General features: G+C 38.3%; 1 protein-coding gene across 3 annotated transcripts; it reads right to left on the bottom strand.

Moving 5' to 3' along the window:
- Nucleotides 1-4,613: 4,613 nt before the first annotated feature.
- Nucleotides 4,614-22,563, bottom strand: LOC120069528 (uncharacterized). 3 transcript variants are annotated; one of them, XM_039021306.2, is made up of 6 exons: nucleotides 22,234-22,563; nucleotides 22,065-22,145; nucleotides 20,411-20,591; nucleotides 20,135-20,257; nucleotides 13,861-14,079; nucleotides 4,614-5,338 (listed from the first exon to the last, which is right to left on the bottom strand). In XM_039021306.2, the coding sequence occupies exons 3-6, from the start codon at nucleotides 20,567-20,569 to the stop codon at nucleotides 4,868-4,870; spliced, it is 972 nt and encodes a 323-aa protein (XP_038877234.1). In that variant the 5' UTR covers nucleotides 20,570-20,591; nucleotides 22,065-22,145; nucleotides 22,234-22,563; the 3' UTR covers nucleotides 4,614-4,867. The 3 variants fall into 3 exon arrangements, with proteins under 3 accessions (XP_038877234.1, XP_038877232.1, XP_038877235.1); XM_039021304.2 differs by having other exon boundaries at nucleotides 22,065-22,151; XM_039021307.2 differs by lacking the exon at nucleotides 22,065-22,145.
- Between the last annotated feature and the right edge of the window lie 2,227 nt (nucleotides 22,564-24,790).

Consider the following 24,790-nt stretch of genomic DNA (forward strand, 5'->3'; position numbering starts at 1 on the left):
TGAAAAGAGTTTTCATTTTTTTTATTGATCGCATCATTATCACATACTATCGATCGAGTAACAGAAAGGTATACGATAGCCCTTTCAAAAGAGTAAACGACCAACGAGTTTACTAGACGATTGCTCCTTGTTCACTAAACGATTGAGTACCCACTGTCTATACGATAGACTAAACTTTTCTCCCACTTACTCGATCATTTAACTCGATAGAACATGGATAGAACATGGAATTGTATCCTAACTCTCAGCACCTGGTACACCTCAGAAGAATAGTGTACCAGAAAGGAGAAATCGAACTCTATTGGACATGGTTCAGTCTATGATGAGTTATGCTTCCCTACAAGACTTGTTTTGGGTTATGTAATACAGATTGTAGTTTAAATTTTGAACTGTGTTCCATCCAAAAATGTTACTGAAACACCTTTGGAATTATGGAATAGTCATAAAGGTAATTTACGCCATTTCAGGATCTGGGGTTGCCCAGTACATGTGCTTGAGGAAAATCCTAAAAAATTGGAACCTCGTTCAAAATTGTGCCTATTTATAGGTTACCTTAAAGGAACAATAGGTAGTTACTTCTACAATCCTAAGGATAATAAGATGTTTGTGTCACAAACGCTACCTTTTTAGAAGAGAACCACATAAGGGAGCATAAACCCTGCAGTAAGATTGTGTTGAGTGAACTTTCCAATGAAACGACTGAACCTTCAACAAGAGTTGTTGAAGAACCCAATACCTCAACAAGAGATGTTGAAGTTGGATCATCTAGTAGGTCAAATCCACCTCAAGTGTTGAGCGAGCCTCGATGTAATGGGAGGGCTGTGAACCACCTATTCATTATATGGGTTTAACAAAAACCCTGGCTATCGTAGCTGATGAAGATATTGAGGATGCATTGTCTTACAAGAAGGCAATGGAGGATGTTGGCAAAGATGAGTGGATCAAAGCTATGGATCTCAAAATAAAGTCTATGTACTTCAATTCAGTTTGGGATCTTGTAGATCAACCTGATGGTGTTAAACCTATAGGTTGCAAGTGGATCTACAAAAGAAAACGGGGTGCTGATGAGAAGGTGCAAACCTTTAAAGCTAGGCTTGTGGCAAAGGGTCATACCTAAGTTGAGGGAGTTGACTATGAGGAGACTTTCTCACCTGTAGTCATGTTAAAGTCTATCTAGATCCTCCTGTCAATTGTCTCATATTATGACTATGAGATTTGGCAAATGGACATTAAGACGACTTTTCTAAATGGAAATATTGAGGAAACCATTTATATGGAGCAGCCTAAGGGATTCTAATCTAGGTCAAAAGCAAAAGGTTTTCAAGCTTAATCGGTCTATTTATGGATTGAAACAAGCTTCTCGATCTTAGAATATAAGATTTGATACTGTAATCAAATCTTATGGCTTTGATCAGAATGTTGATGAGCCTAGTGTTTACAAGAGAATCATCAATAGTTTAGTAGTTTTTATAGTGATGTAGGTAGACGATATCCTAATCATTGGAAATGATGTAGGTCTACTGACTAAAATTAAGAATTGGCTAGTGACCCAATTCCAAATGAAAGATTTGGGAGAGGTGCAATTTGTTCTAGGCGTTCAGATCTTTAGAGATTGAAAAAAAAATGTTAGCTCTATCTCGGACATCATATATTGACAAGATGCTTGTCAAGTTTTCGATCCAGAACTCCAAGAGAGGTTTACTCCCTTTCAGGCATGAAGTTATATTGTCTAAGGAACAGTGTCCTAAAACACCTCAAGAAGTTGAGAAAATGAGATGGATCCCCTATGCATCGACTGTTGGTAGCCTGATGTATGCGATGTTATGTACTAGACTTGACATCTACTATATAGTGGGGATAGTCAGTAGATATCAGTCTAATCCAGGATTTGATCACTGGACCGCTGTTAAGAACGTCCTCAAGTATCTATGGAGAATGATGGACTACATATTCGTGTATGGTTCTAAGGATCTAATCCTTTCAGGATATATGGACTTTGATTTTCAGACTGATAAGAATTCTAGGAAATGCACATCAGGATTAGTGTTCAGCCTTAACGGAGGGGTAGTAGTCTGGAGGAGCACCAAGTAAGGATGCATTGCTGACTCAACTATGGAGGCTGAGTACGTAGTAGCTTGTGAAGCTGCTAAGAAAGCTGTGTGGCTTAAGAAATTTCTGATTTATTTGGAAGTGGCTTCAGACATGTCTAAGCCCATCAACCTTTATTGTGATACTAGTGGTGTTGTGTGAGCCTAGGAGTCATAAGCGCAGGAAGCACAAAGAGCAGAAGTATCATTTCATCCGAGAGATTGTGCATCGAAGGGACATGATCGTCATGCAGATAGCTTCAGAGCATAACATTGATGATCCGTTTACAAAGGCTCTCACTGCTAAGGTGTTTGAGGGTCACTTGCAGAGTATGGGTCTACGAGACAGGCCACATCTAGTGTAGGGCAAGTGGGAGATTTTGTACTGGGTGTATATTATGCCCTAGTTTATTGTTTTATGTGTACTTTATATTAGTGTGACTTTTATATTGTACACCCCACTAGCTTTAGGACAAGTAAGAGATTGTTGGGGTTAATGCATTAAATCTCGTGAGTCATGTAGTTTGAAATTGTAATAAACAAACATTTTATTTATTTAATAAAATATGAGATGTTTTATTCAAAATTTAGTAGCATTAACCCACAAACCAATAAACTAACATCCAAGGTTATCATATGTAGCTGAAACATGTATGTAGAGACATATAGGTGGATCATGTTTAAGTGATAACCTAAATGGTCTATAGTAGATGGATAAGGTTGGGTACCTTATCATGATGACACTACAAATACGACCTGCTTTGTAGATGTTACAATTGTTGTAAAGTGCTACAAATAATCTGATCCTAATCATTCATATAGAGACATATGAGCGAGGGTATTCTATACAAAGGAGTTTGTATAAGATCGAACCACGAAATGACTTGTCTCATTATATAACATCATTCATAATAGAGACGTACATTTCACCAGGATGACCATAGGTGATATGACTTGAATCCAGGGTCAGTTGAGAACTCCTACCTACAAAGGCGGTTCTTTGATTTATATGGGTGAGAGTGACTAGATCACCGACTCAATAAACCCACCATTTTGGAGAATCGTTTGATTGAGAAGCTAGGAACACAGGTACACAAGACAGAATTCACTCCTTCGCCAACGTCTAGGTAAGTAGATAAATTGCTCCCTTAAGAGCTGATTCCAAGGCTTGAACAATGTGGCGCCACACCCTCTCTTGGCTCGAGAGGGGATTGGTCATAATTGGACCATGACTTATTGTTCATTAGAGAGATTAGTGGTACTTAAGAAGTTAGATATAACTATAGGGGCAAAATGATAATTTTGACCTAGTTGTACTTACGAGTAATTTGTGAAGGGTTATCGCGTTGTTGATTGGTAATATCCAATAGACACAGAAATATATCTGTAGCGCAAAGAATGCAGTTGTCGGTCTCTAGTGGAGTGGTCGAGTTGAATAGTTTAATAGGTGTTTAATTAATTGTTCAAGTACTATTGAAGCTTCAATCTACAAGTCCATAAGATCATCTCTATAGCTCAACAGGGATTTATGAGAATCAATTTTGGATTAATTTGAGTTGTTCAAATTAATTGAGAAAATTGATTATATGTGATATAATTAATTTAACTTAATTATATGTGATATAATTAATATAATGTATTTGATACATAATATAAAGTTTATTTGAGTGAAAATAAATATTCGAATATGATTCAAATATTAACTATGTGAATTGGATTAATTACGTGAATTGGACCCCAAAGAAAATTAGCCAAAGATTTAAAAATTGTTTTTTGCTTGCATCATTGTCATATGAAATTACTACTTTGACCTAAGAATACACAAGTCAAGATTTGGATCTCTTGCTCTCACTTCTCGCTCCTATCCTTCTCAATTTGCTTTTTTATGGTTAGAAATCTTCTTGCTCTTGCTTCTCACAGGCTCTTCTTATTCCTCAGAAAACAAAATTGCAAATTAAGCCAAAGAAAAATTGAGAAATCGATTGAAGAAAAATCGATTGAAGAAGAAAAAGCATTGATGGAAGAAGTTATAGACCGGAGAAGAATAGAAAAAGGAAGAAGCGTATACTTGAGATTAAAAGTGGTAATTTTACCTAGCATTCGATGAGTAGAACGCGAAAATCCTTTGATTTCAAACTCATGGCTAATTTTCCTTGGTACAAATTTTTTAATCATTTTCCATACGCGGATAGATAATAAAGGTTGAAAGATCGGCTTTAAATTGCTCCCTACTTTATGAATCTGACGTGCTACGGCGTTATGTCCAATCTCTAACTTCTAAAAAACTTCATTGTCAAACTAATATTGATATTGATATTAATATTAATATTAAAAAAAAAAAAAAAAAAAAAAAAAAAAAAAAAAAAAATCCTTCTAAAATTCAGGTGTTTAATAATGACATTCCATCTGCCCACAAGCAAAGGTCCATTTAATGAAAGAATAAAACATGTTTGGAGGTTCATGCATCTGTGCAACTCTCACAACGTGACTAAAAAAAGGAGTCTACCTATATACACGTCTATGCACTTCACAAATCATAACTTGATATTTGTCCCTATATAAGGAGAACTTTACTTGCTTCAGACGAAGACGCTGCAAGTTCAAGCAGCTACTTCTTCGGGTTTCATCTGTAGTCTTACATGAACCGTAAAACAAAAATGTGATGTTACAGCCAAAGCTCGAAGACTAATTTGACCATTAGAACATAATTATCAAATGTCCTCCATACAACAATGACATTTACATATTAGTCCTTAGTTTAATCTAGCTCAACAAGTATTTCATGCCTCCTTTGCTCTTTTCCGAGCCAAAAAGCGCTCTTTTGCAGCAGCAACAGCATCTTCATTTCTTTTATGGTGATCACGCTTTGGTTGTTGTTCACCTTGCTCATGCTTGGGTTGTTCCTCAACTGGAGTTTTATTGCATATTGTACGGGGGCTATTACCTCGTACATCAGATGGTGTTGTTTTGTTTGAAACTGAAAGGTGTTCTTCAAGACGAGGATGTTCTTCTCTTGTCTTAGCTGACTGGGAAGGTAAGTTGGAATATTTCAAAGACTGATGGTCATTAAAGGTATCGGCATTAGCACCCTCTTCATGCTTCTCCGATATATGAACTTCAGTCTGCTTCTCTTGCTTCTCTGATAGAAGCTTATTTGGAGGTTCCCTTGGCTCAATTGCATTCCTGGCACCGTAGGCAATATTCTTTTGAAGGTTGAAGTAAAAGTCGGTAATGTCGCTCTTCTTAGTAACCTTCAAATGAGTACAGAAAGAACAATCAGCTAATTGGCTGTTGATGAAAAACACACATCAATGGAAGCATAAAGTAACTAAAGATAACAAAAATAGAAGCTAATGGAGACATCCCCAAAAAAAAAAAACACACCGACACCGACACAGCAGCAGCAAGCACGAGCAAATAGTAATAAATAAATAAAATATTTACAGTTCCACGAGAAACTGTAAATAAGGTTTGTTCAGAGGTAGCGACATAAGCCCCTATACAATGTCAGTCAACATAGTTATAGGCCTCTTTTTTAACATCCTTTCCTGGTACACAACTACATTTTCTATTAGAATTTAGTCAATTCATCTATTCTTCACAAACGTCCTTCAATTTTCAGAATTCCTTTAGTCTAAAACAGACTAAAAATGGGGACAGGGACATCAGAAATTCAACATATAGAGGCTGGTAGTGAGTCTTATAGGTCAAAAATCCCAACTCCTAAAAGTTGAGTCATGTTTTGGTTACTTGGACCCAAAGCCACTTCTGAATGCACCTTTCGTTTCATGGCCCAATCCTTATTTCTTATAAAACATAGTCGGACACTTGAAGAAAACCTCAGGCATACCACTAGCTTCTACAAACTTGCAATAAAATAATTTTTATCATGCATGGTTGCAAAACCAGTAAAATAACCTGGTTTTACTTTCTAATTGGAGAAAGATGTCCAAATCAACCAGTTGGATTGTGCTTATTTAGGCGTACAAGAAAAAATATGGTTGAAGTGACAAGGATATTCACAGCCGGGATGCAATGCAACTGTGGTACTATTCCCGATCGGTGTGTATAAGCCATAGCCTAGGGGTCAGATGGTACATACAGTACCAAACAAAGACCATGACCAAGATGACATACAAAAAGAGAAAGAAAACATACAAAAATGAAAGAACACGGGCATACAACAATAAATAAATAAACAAAGCCCACATAAGGGAGCACCCTGGAGAAAGGGTCTTCAATCTAACAAAATGTGACCTAGCGAACAATTACAAAAATCAGGGAACTCATGGATGTCTATGTGAGTGTGAAACCAGTGTTGGATCCTAGGAGGCTAGGATTACTTCAGATCATTGTGGCCTTTTATCTCTTTTCTCGATTTTCAAAATTGGGGTTTGGCCATTTGGGGTATTGCCCCTTCAGATTCGAGAACTTGGACCAACCGTCCTTCCCCTCAAGGTGGAATGTGGAGACTCCTGGTAACTGGGAGGGGTACGAGTTTATAGAAAAGTTGAAGGCTCTTAACAGGTGTTAAAAATCCTGAAATTGAGAAACCTTTGAAGATATAAGGATAAAAAAGTAAGAGGTGGTGGGTACGATTATTGTTATCGATGATTTTGGAGAAGAGGGCCGCTTGGATGAGATTCTCAAGAGTGTCTCTGTAAGGCCACAAATTATCTACACTTACAAAAGGAGGGGTAAAAAGGGAAATGGTCTAATAACCAAAGATGACAGAGAAAAGAATGTGGGAGGAAAAGGAGAAAGGGACCACGAGATCGTTATAAGGGGCAGGGATCGTACAGAGATGGCAGGAAAAGAATTAGCTGAAAGCTGAGTAGGCTTTGGTGAGGAGAGAAGTGCCCAGCTCTCTCTAAGGTGCAGGGGAGGTCCTTGTTTGTATTTCTTCTTTTAGATCAGGAGTAGAGAGGCATTTTGGGGTGAGTGTTGGTGTATTTTGGGGAAGGTTTGTAAGGGGAGACGATGGAATGTTTTTGAGAGGCCAAAGAAGAAGTAAACTGATAAATAAAGAGCAAGGGATCTTGTGTTCTTCACTATTCTCTTTTTTTTCTGTTTTCTTATCTGGTGGTTGTTGGTTTTTCCATGTGCAGAGAACAAGAAGCTTACAAGTGGTATCAGAGCCGTTTCATCCTGGGGCGTACGCGTGCGATGACTCATAAACAAATCAAAGAAAGGATGGAAAAGAATGAGAGAGAAGTCTCCGAAATGAAGGAAATGCTGTTGGGGCTTTGCAAAAATATAGAGAAGCTGACAGAAGAGATGAGGGAGAGTAATGCAGCTGGGAAAGCCAAAGAGTCAGGCGCATCTGATGGTCGAAGGATGAAAATGAAGGGAAAAGTAGATGAAGCCGATTCAACCCCCAACAATGAAGGAGGGAGATCCAATAAGAGCAAATACAAAAGGTTAGAAATACTTGTTTTCACTAGAGAGAACCCGGGATCGTGGGTGTACAGGGCAGAGCACTACTTCGAAATCCATGAATTATTCGATCAGAAGAAGGTGAAGGTCGCGGTTATTAGTTTTGGGCCGGAGGAAGTCGACTGGTTCCGATGGAGCCACAACCGAAGACCCATCAACACTTGGGAGGAGCTGAAAAGAAGAATGTTCAAATACTACAGACCTACCGGAGAAGGAAGTTTAGGCACGAGGTTGCTGAGAATAAAGCAAACAGTTCATATTCAGACTACGTGAAGAAGTTTGTTACCTATTCGGCACCTCTACCCGATCCGAAGAAGTTCTCAAAGATGCCTTCATAAATGGGCTGGAACCAACGTTGAGGGCCAAAGTCATTAGTAGAAAGCCGATTACGCTAGAGGAATGTATGCACGAAGCCCAGCTGGTGAGCGATCGCAATGTGGCCCTGAAGTTGGCCTAAGCGGATCTGGGGGTAGTCGGGCCTGGCAAAAAAGAAGCCCACGTGAAGGAGAGTCTTACGATGAAGAGCGGGGAAAGCCTTGGATGTGCAAGGGACCAAACGGATCACTTTGCGTGTGAAAAACAACTTCATGAAGAAGGAGCCACCCATGAAACGCCTCTCCGATAGTGAGTTCGGAGAACGGCTGGACAAGGGACTTTGCTTCCAGTGTAATGAGAAATATGGACCAGGACATCGATGCAAGACGAAGGAAAATCGAGAGTTGATGCTGTTTATCACCAATGAAAGAGAAGAGACAACCGGAGCAGAGGAAGAAGGGGAAAAACTACGGGAAGAAGAAGAGCTGGAAACAGAGGAAACCGCCGAAATAGCCTTGAGATCAATGTATGGCCTATCCGCCCGAGGTGCGATGAAGCTGAAAGGGAAGATGAGGGGGAAAGAAGTTGTGGTGCTGATCGACTGTGGAGCAACACACAATTTCGTGCATCAAAGGTTAGTGGATGAGCTGGAATTACGAATAAATAAGAAGAGTTTCTCAGTGGTGATCGAAAATGGAGCGGCTATAAGAAGGGAGGGAGTATGCAAGGCAGCTGAACTGAAGCTACCCAACTTGAATGTTAAGGCCGATTTCTTGGCAATCAATTTGGGGCAGATGGACATGGTGTTAGGGATGCCCTAGTTATGCACAACTGGTTTTATGGGAGTCCATTGGCCATCACTGACCATGTCGTTTTTGGCAGGGGATTCGTAGGTCATATTGAAGGGCGATCCGTCTCTAACCAAAGCAGAAGTCTCATTCAAAGTGTTCACAAGATCTTGGGAGGAGGAAGACCAGGGATTCCTAGTGGAATTTCAGAACTGTGAATGCGATAGTGAAGAAAGGAATGAGGAAAAGGAAGAAGTCGAAGAGTCCGGGGAACTTCCAGTCATGATCCGAGCCCTGCTCGAGCAGAATATGGATATATTTGAAGAGTTAACAACACTTCCCCCTAAGAGAGCCGTGGACCATCGCATTTTGATGAGTGCTGACCAAAAGCCAATCAATGTGAGGCCATACAAGTACGGCCACAACCAAAAAGAAGAGATTGAGAAGTTGGTGGAAGAAATGCTCAAGGCCGGAATTATTCGCCCGAGCCACAGCCCATACTCCAGTCCTGTCCTGTTAGTGAAGAAGAAAAATGGTGAACGGAGATTCTATGTTGATTATCGGAAACTAAATCAAGCAACGGTGGCCGACAAGTTCCCTATACCGGTAATTGAGGAGCTGTTAGATGGACTACATGGGTCGATGATCTATTCCAAGTTGGATTTGAGGTCGGGTACCATCAGATCAGAATGAATGAGAAGGACATCGAGAAGACAGCCTTCAGGACTTATGAAGATCACTATGAATTCCTTGTTATGCCGTTTGGACTCACAAATGCACCAGCCACCTTCCAGTCCTTAATGAACCAGGTTTTTCAATCGTTCCTTCGTAAAATTGTACTTGTTTTCTTTGACGATATATTGGTGTACAGCCTTGACATCTCAACACATGAGACACTTGGGAGTGGTGTTCAATGTACTCAGAGACCATAAGTTGTTTGCAAATCAAAAGAAATGTACTTTTTGCCAAACTAGGGTCCAATACTTGGGCCACTGGATATCAACTGCAGGAGTAGAAGTTGATGATGGGAAGATCAAAGTCATGAAGGAGTGGCCAAAACCACAAAATGTTTCTGAATTAAAGGGATTTTTGGGGCTTACAGGGTACTATAGGCGATTTGTTCAGGGGTATGGGAACATCGCAGCTCCACTTACCAAACTGCTTCAGAAGAACTCGTTCAAATGGGATGAAGAAGCCAGTCAAGCTTTTAAAAATTTGAAGCAAGCCATGGTGACAGCCCCGATCCTAGCTCTCCTGGACTTCTCCAAAAGCTTTGTGATAGAAACAGACGCATCAAGAACGGGTTTAGGGGTTGTCTTATCACAAGATTCGAAGCCTATAGCCTATTTCAGTCAAAAACTTTCAACTAGAGCCCAAGGCAAGTCCATCTATGAGAAAGAGCTAATGGCAGTTGTCCTAGCAGTACAGAAATGGAGACATTACTTGTTGGGAAGCAAATTCACAGTGATTTCAGACCAAAAGGCGTTAAAGTTCTTGATAGAGCAATGAGAAGTGCAACCCCAATTCCAACGGTGGCTAACCAAGCTGCTTGGATACGACTTTGAGATCTTATACCAAGCAGGGTTACAAAACAAAGCAGCAGATGCCTTGTCAAGGGTGCCGACTCAAGTGGAATTGAGTGTTTTATCAGCTCCAACTATCATAGATATTGAAGTGGTATTGAAGGAAGTGGAGGAAGATGAGGAACTCCAGAAGATCATCACCATACTGAAGGACAATCCCAAGGGGAAGCCAAAGTATAAATGGCAACACAATAGATTGACCTACAAGGATAGATTGGTGCTCTCCCGAAGGTCTAGTCTAATTCCCTCACTACTGCATACATTCCATGACTCAGTACTAGGAGGGCATTCCAGTTTCCTGAGGACCTACAAAAGAATGGGTGGAGAACTATATTGGCAAGGGATGAAACCTGATGTGAAGAAATATGTAGAAGGGTGCGAAATATGCCAAAGAAACAAGTATGAGACTCTAACACTAGCAGGTTTGCTCTAGCCCCTTCCTATTCCATACTTGATTTTGGAGGATTGGAGCATGGATTTTATGGAGGGGTTACCAAAGGCCGAGGGTTTCGATGTCATAATGGTAGTAGTGGACCGCTTGAGCAAGTATGCACATTTCACACCTCTCAAACATCCCTTCTTGACCAAGCAAGTAGCTGATATATTTGTCCAAGAAGTAGTGAGACACCATGGAGTTCCGTTGTCCATTTTGACCGACAGAGATAAAATCTTCTTGAGTAACTTTTGGAAGGAGATGTTTACGACTAATGGGACTAAATTGAAAAGGAGTACATCATTCCATCCTCAAACGGACGGACAAACAGAGAGGGTGAACCGTTGTTTAGAGACCTATTTACGCTATTTTTGAAACGAACAGCCAAGGAAATGGAACAAATGGATAGCGTGGGCTGAATTGTGGTACAATACAACCTTCCATGTCTCGATCAAGACAACCCCCTATCAGGCCGTCTACAGTAGACCTCCACCACCTCTAATTACGTATGGAGATAGGAGGACCTTTAACAATGCAGTGGAGCAACAATTACACGAACGTGATTTGGTTCTTAATACCCTGAAGGAGAACTTGACTATAGCTCAAAACCGAATGAAAAAGCAGGCCGATAATCATAGAAGAGAACTGAATTTTGAAATTGGAGAAGTTTACTTGAAATTGAGGCCTTATAGAAAGAAATCATTGGCGAGGAGAAGAAGTGAGAAGCTGGCACCGAGGTTCTATGGGCCTTACAGAATAATTGAACGAGTAGGGGAAGTGGCATACAGACTAGCCTTGCCGGCCGAAGCTGAAATACACAACGTGTTCCATATATCCCAGCTTAAAAAGAAACTAGGATAAGGCCATCAGATACAACGACATCCTCCCATGTTGACTGAGGAGTTTGAGCTGCAGACAACCCCAGAAACTGTTCTTGGAGTGAGATGGAATGGCGATCTTGCAACAAATGAGTGGCTGGTCAAATGGAAGGGAATGTCGGAGAATGAAGCGACTTGGGAAGATGTTCGAGCCATGAACCAACAGTTTCCACGATTCAACCTTGAGGACAAGGTTCTTTTCGAGAAGAGAGGTATTGTAAGGCCACAAATTATCTACACTTACAAAAGGAGGGGTAAAAAGGGAAATAGTCTAATAACCAAAGATGACAGGGAAAAGAATGTGGGAGGAAAAGGAGAAGGGGACCACGAGATCGTTATAAGGGGTAGGGATCGTACAGAGAAAAGTGCCCAGCACCTTCTCTCTAAGGTGCTGAGGTCCTTGTTTGTATTTCTTCTTTTAGATCAGCAGTAGAGAGGCATTTTGGGGTGCGTGTTGTTGTATTTTGGGGAAGGTTTGTAAGGGGAGACGATGGAATGTTTTTGAGAGGCCAAAGAAGAAGTTACCTGATAAATAAAGAGCAAGGGATCTTGTGTTCTTCACTATTCTCTTTTCTTTCTGTTTTCTTGTGTGGTGGTGGTTGGTTTTTCTGTGTGCAGGGAACAAGAAGCTTACAGTCTCTTGTTAAAAGTGGAGTTTGTGGAGTTGGTAAAGAGAGAGACCATAAGTTGGAGACAAAAAGTGAAAGTAAGGTGGGCCAAGGATAGTGATTGTATTTCTGCATTTTTCCATAGAACGGTGACTGGTAGAAGAAGCAAGAACTTCCTAGGATCTTTAGAGAAGGATAGGGGGAGTTGGTTAAAGGGGATAAGGAAACAAAAGAAGATATATTATCTTTCTTCTCGAATCTTTCATGCCCCAGAGGTGAACCATAAACCATCCATGGATAGCCTTGATTGCCCCCATTTTTGCAAGTGAGCAGGCTGAGTTGAATTCCCCCTTTTACCGTAGATGAAATCAAGAAAGTTCTTTCTGACTGTAAGAGAAACAAAGCCCCAGGGCATGATTGTTTCTTTAGAGCTATCTTTCAAGATAATTGGGAGGAAATTAAGGAGGACTTTGCATGGGCAGAAATTAAGGAAGGTTCTTTGCCAAAGGTAACCTTAATAATTCCATAACTGAAATAGTTTGCTTCATCCCAAAGGAGAGGGCAGGCAAGGCTAAGGATTTCAAACCTATAAAAGAGACCTCTGGGAGATCATCGAAAATTTCCTCCGTCTTTTCATTAGAATGGGAGGTTTTTGTGGCAAGCCGGTGTGTTTGCTTTTTGGAGTTTATGGGAGATAAAAGTTTAGAATTGTGAGGGACCACTGGGATATTTGGACCTTCGTTAGGTTCAATGTATCCCTTTGAAATTTGGTCCCGAAATCTTATTGTAATTATTTTTTAGGTCTTTTTTCCAAAATTGGAGTCCCAATCCTTTTTTTTTTTTTTAATAGAAACAACGGCTTTCATTAAGGAAAAAAAACAATGAAAGAATACAAGGGCATAAAAAAAGAACCAAGCCCACAAAAACACCCTAGAGAAAGGGCTTCCAACTAAGTAAAATATTGGCTAGGGAAAAATTACAAAAAATCTTCGATCCCGAAGCCCAAGGAGAAACATGAAACCTCACTAGGGTCTCTCTCAACACCACAAAATATTTTGTTCTCCCCTCCCCCCAAAGGTCCCACATTAACGTGACCCCCAGTAAGCCAAAGAAAACAGCCTCTCTTTGAAAGGCAAATGGGAGAGGAACTCCCCAATCATCAAAATGAACATTTGTCTAACAAGCAAGGCAAAATCAAACTCCTAAAAGAAGTCACTCCATACAAATCTGGCATACTGACACTCCCAAGGAAAGTGATCCAAGTCTTCCTCTGCCTTCCAACAAAGGATACAACACCAACGGCCCCTTACCGAACGCATCTTTCTCAAAAGCCTATACGTCGTGTTCACACGCTCAAGAAAAACTTGCCAAGAAAAAGAAAAAAACTTGATTTTCTTTGGAATCTTAGTCGTCCATAAAACTTCAAAGATGCCTTTCTTTAACAGGAGCAGGACTTCCTTTCAATTTTTCTCAATAAAAGGTTGGTTTCCCATAATACATACATACATACATATATATATATATATAAAAGAATTCACACTTCTAATAATATATATTAAAAACTAATAATATATATATATATATATATATATATATATTAAAATAATAATAATATATTAAAACTTACTTTGCTCATTCTATCACTATACTGCAAGGAATTTCACAAATAATAAGCATTTATAAAATTATAAAATGAAAAGAAAAAGACACAATGTGAAAAAATTATACATACATCCTCTTTCTCCTCCCGAAGTTGTCGGAGACGCTCTTCCTCCATCCATTTTGCTTGTTCTGCAAGTTTCTTTTTGTAGGCACTAGTGACAAATTTGTCCTTACCAGCATACAGATGATCATCTTTGCTTCTCTCCTTGGCTAGTTTTCTTTCATATATAATCTCCTGCTCCCTCTCTCTCTCTTGTGCCTTTTTCATCAAATTCTGAATATATTTTGGCTGCAATAGTAAGGCAGGGAGCCAATAAGTGTTTTCACCAGAGTGGCAACATTAGAATAGGGTGATATTGTAATTATATACATATTAAGTTTCATTTAATATATCATTATTATGTTTCATTAAGTTCTAGGATGATCTTTTTTCTCTTTGTTAGATACAGTGAGAAAAAAGTTAGGTGAAAGCTCACTGGTTTCTTCAATTCCTAATTCTAGTTGAATCATATGACCTAGTTCAAATCTAGAAGGATTCAAAGATGTTGTGTCTATTTATTATAAATCAAGCCGTTGCCTCAACGACCCCAGCATTGTAAATAAATAAAGTTCTAATCAGTTTTCCAGAAGACATTTTGAGTTTCAATGTCTGAACTGAGAGTCTGAAATTCTGTTCCCATCCTCAAATTCTTCAGATTAATAAGGAAGAGTTCACGGATCAGGAACTTCCAAAATCGTATGCTGATGCTGTAATATCCAAAGCAAACATGAAGCTGCCAAGAATATCCAGGTATGACCAGATACTGTGAACTCCAACAAAGTCATCCCTCCAATCTCGTCATTTTGGGTCAAAAAAGAGAGTGATATGCTGAATTTGGATTTTGATTCCATGTTAGTAATAACAAGATTGATGGGGTATTATTCTTGGGCTGACATTAAGACTACTCTTGAAGATTTCTTTCCAGCCTCTATTGCAATTAGTAGCGGATCCAGAATTTTTGTTGACTGGAGGGGGCTTTATAATTCAGTAAAAATAATTTATAAGTGAGTAGTTTTAAAAATTTATAAATCACAATTGTACATCAGAATTTCTTCATTTAGATTCCAAATTAAATCTACAATAACATTGTAACGACTATAAATCAAGAAGAAATTAACAACATAACAACAATATTATAACTTAAACAACCCAACAAGCAATGGTTAAGATGTTTAACAACAATATCATAACTTAAACAACCCAACAAGCAACGCTTAAGATGTTTACTTAAGATCCATAAATTATTTCAAAAAATTAATAAAAATAAATATAAAATAAAGAAACTAAAACAAAAAATAAGAATCATTTGAAATATGAAAACCAAATGCATATAATTATAAATAAAATAGCAAACTTAAAAAGAAGAAGAAAAATAAATTACAAAATTTACCTCACAAACCGGGAGAAGAAGTTGAAAAAGAAGCCAAGAAGAAGTTGAAGAAGAAATTTAAGAAAACTAAAACAAAAAATAATAATGATTTGAAATATTAAAACCAAATGCATAAAAATAAAATAACAAACTTAAAAAGAAGAAAAATATTTTTTTTTTGAAAAAAAAAAACTTATGTCACAAACTAGGAGAAGAAGTTGAAGAAGGCAATAAGGCGACAAGAAGTTGAAGAAGAAATTAAAAAGCTAAAGATTTATTGAAGTTGAAGCTTTATAAAAATAAACAAAAAAACATTAAAAATGAAGTTGAATAGTCATGTAGATGAATTCCTTCTTAATTTCCAGCTGTATTTGGTGGAGATTAGTGTGTAATTATTGTTTTGTTTTCCAAAAATCGAAGGGCTATTAAGGAAGGAAAATCTGAAAAACAAATGTAAAGAGTGGGGCTTAAACCTGGGTCTGGAGGGAACTGAAAGCTAGATTTACCACTGGGCTTGCTAATCGTATTGATACTATGTCAATTATATATATATATATATCATATAAAGAGCATAAAGTTGAGGAAGGGTTTGGGCCTATACTAAATCTGCCAGTGGTTGCAATCAATCCATACTTTGATGACAAATACTTAACTAAATGCAATAAGCTTATTGATTCTGAATTTGCAATTGGTAAATTTCATCTTGAAGGGGAGCCATGGTCAAAGGAGATGCATTCCCTTCCAAAAGTCATCAATAGTTAGGGTGGTTGGGTTTCTATCACGAATCTGCCACTGACTTTTTGGAAGAAATAGGTTTTTGAAGCCATCGGTCATTACTTGGGAGGACTTCTTGAAATATCAACACAAACTTTGAACTTACTTGACTGTTCTTCTGCAGCAATTAAAGTCGAAAGGAATTTTATGTGGTTTTATTCCAGCTTAATTACCCATTGAGGATGCGAGTTTGGGAAAAAATTTTATCCATTTTGAACACAAGGAAGATTTGAACTTCCAGATGAATTATCTACCTAACAAATGAAATTTCTTGGCATCAGACTTCTCAAATTCACTGGATATTCCACGGATCAGAGAAATAATGGTTGATGAGGGTTTCGAAGTTGATTCTCTCATAGGAAAAATGATTTCAATTCCAGCCGTTGACGAGGAAATTTCAAATGAAGGGCCATTGGAACCGGGGGAAATCATTTCATACATCAAAAAAGCACAAGAGCCGGTTTCTAAAGAATTAAATGGTAAACATTCTCTTTTCTCAAAGAACAGGTTAACCAATAATAAAACGCACGTTACTGTAGAAGTGCCGACACATTTATCCCAAAGTTTACAGCAAACGAACAGTTGCCAAGGAGCCAACTCTAAAGTTGTGGAGGATCAAGCTTTGCATCCCGATAGCCTGGAATCTGAAAAGTCTCAACAACATTCTCGGTCTACTCAACCTTCATCTTCAAATTTAATTCTAGAGGGTTCTACAACATGATGACGAAGAGCCAGCACAAGATATTCAGCATGAATTCGATAAGGACTTGAATCCAGAAAGCCCCATAACTTCCTCCTCACCTTCCCAAACTCAAAAAAACAAATGTTTGGCCGATGTTCTGGTTAATCACTCAATTAATCCGGATTTCTTGGAGGATAGTTGTGTTCTCTGAATCTGTATTCTCTGGAAGAAAGGAATTTCATCCAGAAAAGTAAACTGAACTGGTTAAAATTGGGGGATGAGACTACTACTTTTTTCATAGATATCTTTCAGCAAAGAAGAGAAGGAGCTTGATAACAGAATTGTATTCTAGTGATGGAACCTCCATTCACTCATTTCGTGCAATTGAGGAGGAAACATTGAATTATTTCTCCTCTTTATACAAAAGAATCTCAGCACCTAGATCCAAGATCCATCCCCACAAGCATCATTCGGAGGCAAGTTTCAGCCCTACAAAACTCCTCCTTAATAGCAACATTTCGAAGAGAGGAAATACAGCAAGCTATAAAACTCTTTATTTTAATAAAGCTCCTGAACCCGATGGCTTTAAAGTGGGATATTTCTTGGAATTTTGGTCTAGCTTCCAAGACATTTTCCAGAAAATGTTCCATGAATTTCACCAAAATGGGAAGTGAAACGCTTGTATCAAGGAGAATTTTATTTTCCTTATTCCAAAGGAGGACTCTTTATATGTCAAAGATTTTAGACCAATGAGCCTCACCACCTCTTCCTACAAAATAATTACTGAAGTCCATGTCGAGAGGTTGGAGAAGGTAAATGCCATCATTAATTTCCAACACTCAAAGCACCTTCACTGGGGAAAGACAAATCCAATATCCGGTGTTGATTGCTAATGAAGCAGTGGAAAATTATCGTGCAAAGAAAAGGAACGGATAGATACTCAAACTAGATATGGAAAAAGCTTTTGTAGAGTAAATTGGAATTTCCTAGAAAGTGTCCTTAATTTCATGGGTTATCATCTAAAATGGGTTGAGTGGATTAATGGATGCATTCACAATCCAGAATTTTTAGTCTATAACAATGGAAGACCTAGAGGACGTATTCTTGCATCAAGAGGAATTCGACAAGGTTATCCACTCTCACCTTTTTTATTTCTCATCATTGGTGAAGTTCTAAGCAATCTTATTCATCAAATACATGAGAATGGGTTATTTGAAGGGTTCTTGGTAGGGAAGGAAAAAGTTCATCTCTCCATCTTGCAATTTGCAGACAACACCCTTTTGTTTTGTAAGTATGATGATGTTACGTTGGAAAATCTTGTACAAACAGTTGGTTTTTTTGAGTGGTGCTCCAAACAAAAGGTTAATTGGGAGAAATCCACTTTATATGGGGTCAACATTGATGAGGACACTTTGGTTCCCACAGCTTCCCGATTTAATTGCAAGGCTGGAAATTTTCCTTTCACTTATTTGGGGGCTGCCTTTAGGTGGATACCCAAAAAAGTTCTCCTTTTGGCAGCCTATAATTGATCGAGTACATTTGAAGCTCAACCATTGGAAGAGGTATAACCTATCTAGAGGTGGCAGGTTAACTCTTTGTAATGCAGTCTTGGCGAATCTACCAACCTACTGCATGTCTATATTTCAAATGCCTAGTTTGGTTATAGTAGAATTGGAAAAAATAATGTGCAACTTTTTTTGCGAAAGTCAGCAAGGAAGCAAAATGAAGCACCTAGTAAGACGGGAAATAGCCTAAAAAATGCTGCAAGATGGAGGTCTAGGTGTTGGCAATCTGAAAAACAGAAATTTAGCGTTGTTATTCAAATGGGGATGGAGATTTTTTAAAGAACCTGACACTCTTTGGTGCAAAATAGTGAAAAGTATTCATGGTATTGATCCTCACCATTGGCAAACTTCCCGGAAAATTTGGCTTGAGCTTACATAGTCCATGGATTAGTATATCCAAGATTTGGAGTAAATTTGAACCATTCGCGGGATTCAAACTGGGAAATGGGAGGAATATATTCATTTGGAGTGACCCATGGTGTTTGGAAATACGTTTTAATTTGGCCTTCCCTCTTCTTTACCACACTGCTTAAACACCAAAGGGAACTATAAATGATCATTGGGACCCGACAACTTCCTCTTAGAATTTATCATTTCGGTGGCCACTAAAAGAAGAGGAAATTTCAGAGTTTCAGCTACTGTTGGGCAGTTTGGAAGGTAAAAGATTGTCTCATTCCCCCGATTCTAGAATTTGGTCCTTGGATTCCTCCGGGAAATTCTCTGTTGTGTCTTTATCAAAGCATTTGATTGCACCATCCCCCAGATAAAGTCTTATTTAAAGCATTATAGAAATCCAAGAACCCCATGCGAGTTAACATTTTGGTATGTGTTATGTTGTTTGGATCACTCAACTGCTAGGCAACTCTTCAACATAAGCTCCAAATTCATTATTTATCCTCAATCATCTGTCCACTTTGTTTAGCCAGTGGTGAAGATTTACGACATCTATTTTTTGTTTGCCCCTTCTCTCCTAAATGTTGGTGGAAGCTCTTTTCATACTTCAATGTGTTCTGGGTGTTTGGACCTTCATTTCGAGATGATGTCTCTCAACTTCTGTGCGTCATTCACTATCATCAAAGGCTCAAGTCTTATGGTCAAATGCAATTAAGCCAGTACTGTCAGAAATTTGGTTAACACAATCGGTGAGTCTTTCAGGACAAAGCCATTGATTGGTCGGGTCGGTTTGGTTCAGTAGTCTTCTTGCTTCCTCATGGTGTTCACAATCCAAGTTCTTCGTTGATTACTTCATTCAAGATATATGTCTTAACTAGAATGCTTTCATATATTCAGCTTAATTGTGTATTTAAGTCCTTTTGATGTAATGCACTATGAGAAGTAAAGTGTGATTTTCGATGTATTTTGTATTGGGATATGAGGAGGGCGCTAAGGTTGTGTCAACCTAGTTAAGATAGTCCAATGCGCCTACTGACCCTCTGTTCTCTTTGTTTTCTATGTCTATCCATCTATTTGACTCATTGTACTTTGAGCATTAGTCTCTTTTCATTATATCAATGAAAAGTTTGTTGCTATTTAAAAAAAAAAAAAAGAAAAACTGAAGTCTAGCACTCCAGATGAACTGCAAAAAGGAACATAGTACTTCTAATTCGTACAATAATATATCTAGTCGTATTTTTCTTGTTTTTCTAGGCATGTTTCCAAGAATTTGATTATTGAACCATTTAACAACTTCTAATCTCAAACACAGCCATAAAAAATTATAATACCAAGACCCAACCATTGGTCAAAATCATAGAGCTCACAGCTGCAACTGCCAAAAGCCTAGAACCCTTTTGAAAGTACAAAATTTGTGAAGAAATCTGAAAAGGTAACAAAGGAACCAAGCAAGTTTCTAGAAGAAATCTGAAATAGTAACAAAGGAACCAAGCAAGTTTCTGGATCAAATTATGAACATACCTTTCGCTCTTCACGATCATATGCTCGAGGTTGAACAGCCTTTTCTTTCATTTGATCATAGACTCCATCATAGTCAAAAACAGATGGATCCTCCTCTAGTGCTTTCCTGTGTTGGTCCTCAATCTAATTTGATTTTTCGAGGGGAAAAAATAAAATAAGTCTAATATACAACCCTGAGATTTCTTGTTAATGACATTATCTTTGCTGAACAAATTGCCACTAGTAAAGAAAAAGGTACCAACACAAGAAAAATTAGTCGCAAACAAGCTAACTTACATCCTTAAGTGCCTTATTCTTGGAAGCTTGACGGGATATCTCTCTCTCAACATCATCATCATCATCATCTTGAAATCCAAGAGGAGCAGGAAGGGGTGGTCTTGTAGGCTGCTTCTGCTGTGATGGCTTAACCCTAAGCTGCAGGCCATATTTGCTCATTTTTACTGTCTTCTCACCGTTCCTGTGAAAATTTAAAAGCAACTGATTGATGAATAATTCATATAAAAATGCTTCCATATTAAACACCAATGCTCTTTAAGGATAGATTATGCAATGACCCAACTTCCTAAATCCTCTAACCAAAGTGCAAAGAAAATAACTTTGTTCCCTGAAACAAGGAAAATTCCTTAGAACAATCTCAACACGAAATAGAGTACCCTTTTGTTGGGATCCCAAATAAAACAGAGATGAAATAACATTAGGGTTTAAGATTATCAAAAAACTGGAAACAAACAACATCCTGATAAAGGCCTAACTAACAAAAAGAATGCAAAATTTCCAACAAAAATAGAAAATTATGCTGACACAATCTCCCTGGCACACTTAGCAACCCATAGTGTGCCTCCTATGCTTTTTCCATTACCTTAAAACATACCTTCCGAAGGAATGAGTATTAAAAATACTCAATATGTAACCCCACTGATGAATCCTCATAGGTTGGTCTAGTGGTCAATAAGAATCATGAGTATAATAAATGACTTAGAGGAATGGGTTCAAATCATGGTGGCCACCTACCTAGGATTTGATGTTATATGAGTTTCCTTGGCACTCAAATGGTGTATGATCAGGCCAATTGTCCCGTGAGATTGGTCAAGGTGTGCAAGAAACCCACTAAGGTTAGACATGCATGCACAAGTACGAGATGCACCTAGTGAATAAATAGGAAGGATCCAAAATTTAGTCAAAATTTTTCCAACTAGTCAAAGCAGATACACCATCTCATTAAACCATACCAACTCACTGGTGCAAGCAAGAATCCTAGGGATCTCTACTCTATCTAATGGTAGTTGGCACTCAGTTAGTGGAGCCAAGTCTCATCCAACAAGGCACCTCAGTCTAAATAATATACATTAGGTTACAAACTCTCCAGTGGGTGGTGGGCGTTAAGTGGAACTCAACTTCAACCGATGGTAGCTGGCACGCAGCCTGTGAAGCCAAACTCCGCTCACATAGGTCCTCAATCATAGTATATCCACATGATCGATAGATGTTTGCCACTTTTCATAAACATGCTTCAAATATAACTATGCATGAATTCCTATAATCAAACATTTTCCATGTATCCTAACAATCCAGACTAAGGTCTCATCTACATGTGTATATCAAGTCATTCAAACCATATTCACGCCACCTAGAAAAAACATCCAGTTCATTCAACATCCATGCCACATAGTCAAAACATTCACTACTTCACTCGACATTCTAAACACACAATTCAGAATGTTCAACAGTTTATTCATTATTCCAAGCACATAATCCAGGCACTCAATAACTCATACAACATGAAAATGTCCAATGAATTAGCTTGTCTTAGAACAACTTATAACCCCGAATCTAAAGAATCCATATAAATTAAACAGAAATTAGAAGCCTTTAGTGATGTAAACCTTTGCCTAAGGTGATTTAGAGGTCATAGAGTTTATTGTAAAATTACCCCAGAAGCGTTTAGGGATTAGCCAAACAGATCCTTAACCAACACTGCTTCTAAAATGATTTAACCAAATTTGAATCAGTCCTGGCACTAAACAGAAAGGTTCTCAATGGTTAGAACTGATCCGGAAGGACTTTCAATTGAAACAGAAAGATTCAAAAATTACACTGACCCCAAGTGGAGGAGGGGCGGCGTGCGATTGGCCTCAACCAAAGGCGGCGGCGGCAGTTAATAGCACGGTGATGTGATTCAGGCTGGACCGTGACCGGCGCGGAGTTGGGGTTGCAGACGACTCAAGAATTACGTGGGCCTTCTCGTGCACAGCGCGCAGGTGACGTAAGCGTTGAACAGGGATGGCGACGGCGTGATCGGAGCGAGGGGCGGTGCTGAACGGAAAAGGCAGCAGCGGTTGTGGAACGCGTGGCGGTCTCGAGGAAGAAGATGAAAAAGAGAGATCGAGGGATTTCACATCTTTTATTGGATTTTTTAATAATTGATCATTAAAGTCAAGTATTACGAAGCACAAACATATATACGGTTATACGATACGGATACAATCGAATACGGTAATTCATCAATTTCTAAAAAATCAAAATACGGATACAATCGGATACGGTAATTCATCAATTTCTAAAAAATCAAAATACGGATACGTCTAAAGATGTATAATTTTTTATATATTTTTTTTAATATATATATTTCTAAAAAACGAGGATACTGATACGTTGAAGATACATTTTTTTTCTTCAAAAAAATTTAGGATATAGATAAATTTAGCATAAAGTTAATAACCACAAAATAGAATACAAACATTGAAATACAATACAAAAAAGTAACATCTAAGATGTTGAAGTATAATAGTTAATAAAATACAATAGAAAAGTGATTCATATTGTAAAGAAGAAGAAAAAGAAGATTAGAGAGAGAAGTATGAAGATAAACGAAGAACTTATTGTTAAAGATATCCAAATGGTTTATATTTTGGTGGAGTTTATGGGGACTCAAATGTGAATTTTGAGTTTAGATGATTTTAGTCTAGGGTTTGGTCCATTATTTATTTATTTTTCTTTTAGTTTTGGACTCGAATAGTGAGCTTTTTAAATAGGTTGCCTAATTTTAGATTAGGAAAGGTTAGATGAGTTACTTTGACTTTTTTCTTAAAGAAAAAAGTACGCATATAAATAGATACGTCAAATCGCGTGTCAAATGTGTATCTGAAAAGTATCTAAAAATATAGATACGTCAAATCGCGTGTCAGATACGTATATGGGAAGTATGGTATCCGATACGTGTCTGATACTGATTCTTTGCCTCACATGAAGTATTTGTGCTTCATAGGTCGAGTATAATAGAGTTTGAGGGTGTAAAAATCGAACCGGGAGTTAAATTTTTATTAGAGTTGGAACCGAACTGGTCTAGGTTTACCCCAACCATATAATTTGAAACAAAAGAAATTAGGGAATATATCTCTCTCACACACATTTTTAATTTTTTATGCCAAGTTTGTCCTTTCATTATAAACTTTACTTTGCATTGAAAAACACTTGAAAAGTGCTTTAATTGACTTCAAATTTAGAGTTATTATTACTAGTTGGTGTGATTTAATGTGGTTGATTGAGTTAAATTTTAGGAAACCGAATCATCCGAGAAAGTTGGGCTTATTTGGACAAAATTTGGTTCAAATGTCTAAATACAAGGACCTCAATGAAAAGAATCAAATTCCCACGAAAGCGTGAGATCATCTTGCATTTAGTTTTTTTTTTTTCCATTTAATAGAAATAAGAATACAGGAGTCCACACAAGAAGAGTAGATGATAAATGTAACACCGTGAATTTTCATTTTTATATAATTTCAGTAATTTTGCTAGTAGAGGGCATTTTTAGAATTTTGGAGTTCAAGTGTAAATATGAGAAATTAATTTTTGACCTTACAAAATTATTCAATTTAGAAATTTATGACAGGAATTAATCTCACTTTCTAAGAAATAAAAGAAGTTAATAAAATAAAGTGGAATTAGGAAAGTAATAAAATAAAGTTTAATTTATTTCCTTTTTAAGTTTTAAGTATTATTATTATTATTATTTTCTTTTTTTATATAAAAACAAAACTTCCTTTTCCTTCTTCCTCCTCACCGTGTGCCCCTTTTTTTTTGTGAAAACCCTAGCTGTCGAAACCAGCAGCCGCCCTTGAGTCCGTCGCCGGCCATCCGCACCTCCAGCTAGACATCAGTTCCGATAGTCGCTCGCGGAACGCCTCGGTCGCTCGGTGTTTGCAGTCTGAAGCAGTCGTTCGTCGACCCCCAATCGCCGCCGCCTGCCGCCGAAGACCCACCCCCAGGTCAGCCGTCGCCCCTACCTCCTCGCGTCAACAGTCTGAGCCACACGCACAAGGTCTCTCCCCAGTCCCTCGTGGTCATTGTCGAGGTGTTGCCCGTCCGCTCGTGGGTCGCTGCTGCTCAGATCGACGGCAACGAACTCGAGCCACTGCTCAGACCGGCGGCAACGAACTCGAGCCCCCATCGACGCCCAGCCTCGAGTTTTGCAGTTGCCAAGTTCCCAGTCGTCGATAATGCCAGAACGTTAGAGTTTGTGGTAAGTTATTCATTGATTTTTACGATGGGTTTTGGATATCTTGGATGCGCATTAAGTTTCGATATTTTTGGTTGACAATTCAGTGTGATCGAAGTTTGGTTTGGAGATTGGGTCGTTCCGAGTCGCCGTCAAGCAAG

This window comes from Benincasa hispida, chromosome 8, assembly GCF_027475165.1.
Source record: "Benincasa hispida cultivar pf3 chromosome 8, pf3_genome.v1.1, whole genome shotgun sequence".
NCBI lineage: Eukaryota > Viridiplantae > Streptophyta > Magnoliopsida > Cucurbitales > Cucurbitaceae > Benincasa > Benincasa hispida.

What these genes read in the sequence shown, in the direction of transcription:
- LOC120069528 (XM_039021307.2), bottom strand. Translation starts at nt 20,569, where the DNA reads ATGAGCAAATATGGCCTGCAGCTTAGGGTTAAGCCATCACAGCAGAAG. An exon ending in AGAATAAGGCACTTAAGGAT is followed by an intron (nt 20,258 to 20,410) that starts GTAAGTTAGCTT and finishes AAATCAAATTAG; the next exon opens with ATTGAGGACCAACACAGGAA. An exon ending in TTCGGGAGGAGAAAGAGGAT is followed by an intron (nt 5,339 to 13,860) that starts GTATGTATAATT and finishes ACTCATTTGAAG; the next exon opens with GTTACTAAGAAGAGCGACAT.